This window comes from Neopsephotus bourkii, unplaced genomic scaffold (genome assembly GCF_033783945.1).
Source record: "Neopsephotus bourkii isolate Nb327-2 ecotype Australia unplaced genomic scaffold, CSIRO-AGI_Nbou_v1 NB_1629, whole genome shotgun sequence".
Taxonomy (NCBI): Eukaryota; Metazoa; Chordata; class Aves; order Psittaciformes; family Psittacidae; genus Neopsephotus; species Neopsephotus bourkii.
The window spans coordinates 592,342-599,342 of record NW_026902104.1 but is presented as its reverse complement, the minus strand read 5'-3'; the positions used below and the strand labels follow the sequence as shown (position 1 = coordinate 599,342).

The window sequence follows — 7,001 nt, the reverse complement described above, 5'->3', positions numbered from 1 at the left end:
GCAGCCCCGGCAGGGGGTGCAGGGGGAGCAGCTCCGGCCGGGCGCCCCGCCAGCATCCTGTCGCCGTGGTGTCTGGGCGGGGGCTGTATTCCCCCCATCAGAACCACCCTCCCGTGGGAGGCGAGACTGCCCGTCGGGGGGCACAGACACAGCCACACGGACCGAGGTTGGGGGGGGCGGCCCCGGCTGCGTCAGAGCTGTGCAAACACCGTCGCGGCTCCCGCCGCTATTTAAGGGGCCGGGGCTGAGCCACCCCCAACTTCCCCGGCTGGGCACAAACGGGACTCGTGGTCTCCATCCCTCCCTGCTCAGGTCCGACCTCGGGAGAGCGCAGCGGGAAGGTAGGGAGCACCCGCGGGCTGCGTCCGTGCTGGGGTATGGGGGGGAGCGGTGAAACACGGAGGGGGCCGGCGCTTACCGGCTCTGCGGGCATCCCGCCGGCTGCGGAGAGGGTCCCGGCCGGCCGCTGGAGCGAGGCGAGGGGGGAGATGCTGTGTTTGGACTCCGTACGATTTGTATGTCTATATATACATATATACACATATATATGTATGTGTGTGTGTATGTATATGTATTTCTATATATGTAATATATGGAAATATTATATATATAAAAAATACAGGAATTGGGTCGGTTAAAAAGATACCCCTGTGAAAAGCATGCAACTCACCTTCGGTTTATAAGTACCTATTAAGGGTCCATCACTGTTAACCCTGCTGGAGTGACCTGCTGACAGATATCATTCATCTCCTAACAATACTAAAACCCCCAGTATTTTATGTGCTACAAGTGTTTTCAATCCAGTCTAAGTGATGGGCAACTCAACTTAGTTTTCTCTTTTAAATTAAGAGGTTATGTTCAGCATGCTGGTCAGAAACTTAATTCAGAGATTCTAATATAGGTAATTCCTGTGTATTTCTAGATGGGAATTACTCCTATAGCATTTAGTGTTAGGTAGCTTGTTTCTCCTAATAAATACTATTTCGGCTTATATGAGCAAATAATCCAGCAAAGCAACATCATTTTCTCTAGTGCTTGTTTAAGGAAGCCATAAAAAATACAGTTGCATATAAATTCTCTTTTTTTTAGATGAAGATTCTTGTTAAGAATCTTTGATACATTATTTCATACAGCTTTTATATATATATTTTTATATATTTTATATATATTTATATATTTTCATTATTTCATACAGCTTTTAACAGCTTTTACCACCTCAGCTATTAGACCAGATAGCTGGGGGGGGCATTAGATTTGGGGTTATCTTTCCTTGGGACAAGGTTTTGTTTTTCCTTTCTGTGTGATGGATGAGAAGAAACCTCTTGAGCTGAAGTTCAAACCGATGAAGGTTGATAGAATAAAGGCTCTTCACAGAACTCATCAAAACTGAGCATTGCTATAACAGCGATTTTTAGTACAACAGCAAAACGCTGAACTGCTTGAATACTGAGATTTTCTTTATTTTCACAGAGCTGGGTTCATCTCCCTTAGTTTTTAAGGAAATACAGCCTCAGAAAAGGAAATAAGAACTGAGTAGATGAGGGAGCACATGCTACAGTGGAGTAATTTTGTTCCTTCAATGTATCAGGGGATATTTAACTATTATCTTGATATTGTCTTGATATTTCACTAATATCTTGATATTATAAATATCAAGGGATATTTAACTATTTAACTATTCCCATGTTTTCCAGCTTAAGACAGATCCCACAGTTGCCTGCATCCAAAAAACCCCAACACAGCCCTAGTTTGCTCAGGAAGCACTACACCCAGTGGAATTTGGGGGTAAGGACAATGTACAACACAGTAAATCTGGTCGTTCTAAGAGCCTGTCATTCCTTTTCCCCCCAGCAATGTACAGTGGTATATGCATCTGCGTGTTCCTTGCTGTGCTCTCAGCGAGCTCGTTTGGACAGCAAACCCTGGGCTCACACAATGGGAATCCCCTGGCTGCTGAGCTCGAGCAGAGCTTGACAGAGCATCACCGGCACGTCCGCGCTCCTTCATCTGCTGCTGGCCCGCAGAAACCTGTGCCCAGGCTGGATGGGAGCATTGACCAAAGAGCCAACATCGGTGCTTTGTTGGCCAAGTATCTCCAGCAAGCCAGAAAAGGTACTGGTTATCATCCCCTCCTTACTGTGCTCCTTCTGTGCCCATGGAACTCCCTGCAGGGATACCCACATGCTAGGATAACGCTGTCACCATCTAGCACTGATTCCTAGAGAAGAGAGGATGTAGAGTTTTGCCCAGTTGTTCCTGATGTAAAAAACATTTACTGCAAAACTACTCCCCCCAAATGATGTACATGACAGGCACTGCCTTAGAGCTGTGTACAGGTAACTGAAGGAAATGTAGCCTACCTGTCAGGTCAGCTTTTAGCTTACTCTTTTCATAGCCTTAGAATTATGGTGGCATTTGGAGCATGTGGTATCTCAGATAAAATACAGTCATTGCCTTTTCTCTGAGCTTCTTCATTTGGTTAACCTCCTCCTTCCCTTTTTGTTTGAAGCCAGAAGAGCAGGAACACCTTTCTGAGGATAAATACGTACCAAATGGCTAACCTCACCTCAGTCAAAAATACCTGGTTCTGGGGAAAGCTGAGTCATGGGGGTTCTGTGTATTTGTTCCCAAAGGAAGTTACAAAAGTGTTAACCTTTTGAGAGATCAGAATTCACACTTATCAACACAATAACTAAAAGCAGTGATAAGAAACCCCACATTTACTTCAAAACATGTCAGTTCCTGCCAGGTTTTTGGTCTTGGGCAGCCTGGGAGCACAATCTTGACTTAAAAACCTCCATGGCACTGTATTTATAGGATTAACTCGGCATCAAGACATTGAGAAATGAATTCAGTCTCAGCCCCAGACTGTGCTTAGGGTAGCATTTGCTTTATAAAAGTAAGAGCTCTCTCCTCTCCTATCTCAGCACACAGCCTTAGATGCATCATTTCATCCTGCCCTCTTGGTAGCCTCACTGCTGACCTCTGTGCCAGGCAAAATCCTGCTCTGATTTTTGGTGGAGGTCTGCAATTAAAGAGATGCAGTATGCGTTTTTATGCATTACGTATGCAGCCAGACACATTCATCTGCGTACATAGAATGGGGCCAAATCAGAAACCATAGAAAATAACACTTTTAATACAGTCTGAGAGACTTTATCTCACAATACCAATATTTGCACAATATCCATTAAGGACCTTCTTGTAGCAGTTCATAATCTAATGGAAAGAGAATTCAGATACAAAATTCCATGATTCAGTAACAACTGTTACTCAGTAAGGATGCTATTGTAGGAGTCTGCAAAGCAGAATCCTCATTACCTTTCCTTTCTGTAATCATTGTCACCCACCTACACGGAAACAAAACTCCTTATTCTAATATATGTAGCCATTCTATCCTCTTGGATATCTGCCTGACATTTCCAAATAGCTCAACATGAAGTGAAAAGAACCCACTTTGGATTTAAGACTTCTTTTTGTTAAGTGTTAATACAAAGGAGAACTCCTGCATAGATGTTAATCGACAAATCTAATTAACTCTACAGAGTGACTGTTAGCAGATAAGGGGGTTCTTGTGCCATGACTAGGTAGTTGGACTCTGGGTTGTAGATGTAGCTGCTAGTCACAGAAGAGAAGATTCACAGCAAATATATGTATTTATATGCTTATTTACTGGTTTATACCACTATTTACTTAGTTTATAAATGAACGACACATAGTGTTCCCACCAACCCCTTATGTTCTCGTGTAACACAAAGGTTCTGGGAAGTACTTCTTCCTAGAAAATGTGTGGAACACTCCCACCTCCTCTATTTGTCACTTTTAACCTGTCTAAACTGCAATACTCACTCGGAAATCTCATCTAGGAGGAAAGAGTCTGGGCGTTTGCTAGCGTTAGCAGTCACCACTGATGGCTTTTGCCCTTGTGATGAATAGAAAAGCTGATTTTGGACAGTACTTCCAATTTAAACAGTGAGGGAGTTAAATGCTCTCAAGAGGTTTGGGCTAGATGGCAGCCTCAGAACCAAGCTGCTGCAGTTTGGACTGCATTTGCTGCGCATTGATTCTGCAGCATCCCCAGGCTGTCTCTGGTGGTTTGAGGACAGGTAGTTAAGGTGCTGTTAATTTTACTGCTTGTGACCCCTAGCTTTCAATTCAATTCATCTTCAGGCTTTCAGTGTGGATCTGGCACAGAAAGTCTCCTATCCCTCTGCAACCACTAGCAAAACAATGCAGCTGGGTTTGGGTTAATGGATCGTGTTCATTAAATATCATTACGTGAGGGAATCCTTCAAATACAGAAGCCCAGAGTCATCAAGGGCTCCTTCAAAGCACAAGAAACCGTAAGCAAGGCAGTTGTGTAGATGTGGATTTGTGGGGGTTGATTTGGGCTTCTTTTCCTCTTTGATCAGTTCAGGTATTCCTCAAGCCTCAGCCTAAACTTAACACTAATACATCAGATCTGTTCCTTCCTCACTCAGGGCTTGAACTGGATCTATTTATTGGCATGTGCCAATTTTGGCTGGTTTCAGGGAGTGTGCAGAGAAGTCATGTATTTTTCCCTGCATTTCTGGTTACAGAACGTGACGATGTCAAAACGGAGGATTACAGCCCTTTCTTGACAAATCATTCTGCAAATAGTTTGTGTCTCTTTGATGCCTTAAGCAAGGAAGACAGAAAGGGCAAGGCAAGGTCAGGGATCAGCATCCAGCCCTGGTGAAGCTTTGGATGGGCAATGAGAGTATCACCGACATAGCGACAAGCCCTGCATAATTCCAGAAGCAGATATCCCTAGCTATAAATTCCAGACATGGCTTTCTCCATTTCAGGACTGTTCCTCCTTCCCCACAAACCCTGGGATTCATCACTCTACCCCACTTGGTACTGAATTTGCACTGTAGGAGCTCCTGTACTTACATTTAAGCCTCTTTAAGCAACACGGGGCTATGGTGGAGTCACTTATGGAGTGAGCTTATGCCTGAGTCTGCCCTCAAGCAGAGTTGTTTTGCATCTAGAGCAGCTCTCCCAGTACCAGCAAGCAAGGGTATGGTCTTACAGGAAGAGTGAGTAAGGGTTTGGGCTTTCTCTATTGAAATAGGAAGGGAAAAGGAGATCTTGTCCCCAAGAATCTCTTCTGTGGCAGTCTATCCACTGACAGAATTCTCTCTATTGTTCTATTAGTTATTCTCTATTTTTAATCTTAACTTGCAAAGGATGGGAAGTGGAGCCAGAAAGAAAAGAATTAGGAGGGTGATTCCTTATGCATCCATTGTAAAGACAATCTCTGCTATGGCAGAAGTTTCTTACTCTGACTCTAACTCACATCTCACATTGTTTTGCTTACACATACTCCCTCCTGGCAGCCAGGAGCAGAATGTTCCTGCAGTGGGAGGGAGAACATGGTCTGTTTGGTTTACAGTAAAGAAAACCTCAAGCCATTCTCAGGACATTTCCCATAACGTTTCTGTGATGCTTTGCCCTATGACATGACACTGGTGGTACATGGCCAGTGTTAAGTCGAACAGTTTCAACTACTGCAGACATCAGCTCACGAGTACAAAACAGATCTGAACACGGATGAAGGTGTAAAACGTGTCCCGTTTACTCTCTGCTCTCCCAATGCTTTTCCTTTAGGTCCCACTGGAAGGTTCTCAGTTATGGGAAACAGGGTACAGACCATTGACCCTACACACAGGATAAATGACAGAGACTACATGGGCTGGATGGATTTTGGACGCCGCAGTGCTGAGGAATATGAGTACTCGTCCTAGAGACCAGCAAACTGTAGCGACGGGAAGAGGAAAAATCACATTCCCATCTCTGTACAGAAAGAGAAAACCCCATTTCCTGTCCTCTCCACAATCTCCACGTGTTTTAAACTGTGCCATGCGTTCGCTGTGAGCCTGTCAGTGAGACTCCACAATGCAATACACACAGATGCAGAATTTTCCACCAAATGGTTCCTTTCTTCTGTGGTCTCTCATACATTGATATTGTATTAAAATGATTTCAACTTACCCCCTCTTGTCCTGTCACTGCATCTTGCTCACTTCCTCCCATAAGGAAAGGCAGGAAAATGCCTTCGTTCAGACAAATGAGCTCCTTTCCAGAGAAGTCTTGTGTCAGTCCCAATGGCTGTGAACTGAGGGGAACTTGTCCAGATTGAAACACAACAGTGCCAGATAGGGCCAGTGACCCCACTTGTAAAGGGCTGAGTCACACAGCAACCCCACAGGTTTGTAGTGAATAGACAACAGTGCCAACACAAAAAGGAGGGTTGGACAGAGCCTTGGGTGACATGGTTTGGTGTGAGGTGTCCCTGCCCATGGCAGGGGGTTGGAACGGGATGATCTTAAGGTCCTTTCCAACCCAAACCATTCTGTGTCTCTATGAATGACACCAACATCTTCCATCTTCCTGGCTTAGTTATTTTATGTTGGGAACTAAGTGTGAAAGTTCTGCAGACAGCATGTGTCATGGAATAGTGTTCCCTGCTGGGTGGTGAGCCAAGCCTTCACTGGGCACAGGGGGAGGGCAGGTCTCTGAACAGAGCAGAAGGTGACCCTGAGGGGGAGAAGGTATCAAAGCATCTAGTCACAATGTCCTAAGTGGAAACAGGTTGCTCCTGAGCACCATGGGGAAAGCCTGAGTTAGCTGTGGCCCACCAGTGTGGGAACAAGGAACCACAGAATCAACCAGGCTGGAACCACAGCTCACCCAGTCCAACCGTTCCCAGCACTGCCAAGGCCACCACTAACCCATGGCACTGAAGCCTCGTCTCCACACTGTGTGAACACTTGCAGGGACGGTGACTGCAGCCCTGCCCTGGGCAGAGGGAGCAGCTTACTGCAAACCCATGACTCTGCCCTTGTGGGACCATGCTCCTCATGGGAGCTCCCCCAAGAGCCAGGGCCATCCATGCCCCAGGAATGGGCAGCATTCCCTGGTTGCTGGGCAGTGTGTAAGGGAAACCTCAGCTACAACAGTGCACCTGGGTTCGG

At 45.5% G+C, this 7,001-nt stretch overlaps 1 protein-coding gene across 1 annotated transcript; it reads left to right on the top strand.

Annotated features, from left to right (window-relative positions):
* The first annotated feature begins 234 nt into the window (after nt 1-234).
* On the top strand, nt 235-6,017 carry CCK (cholecystokinin). Its single transcript, XM_061373181.1, has 3 exons — nt 235-341; nt 1,852-2,112; nt 5,635-6,017. The coding sequence occupies exons 2-3, from the start codon at nt 1,854-1,856 to the stop codon at nt 5,769-5,771; spliced, it is 396 nt and encodes a 131-aa protein (XP_061229165.1). The 5' UTR covers nt 235-341; nt 1,852-1,853; the 3' UTR covers nt 5,772-6,017.
* Nucleotides 6,018-7,001: the final 984 nt, after the last annotated feature.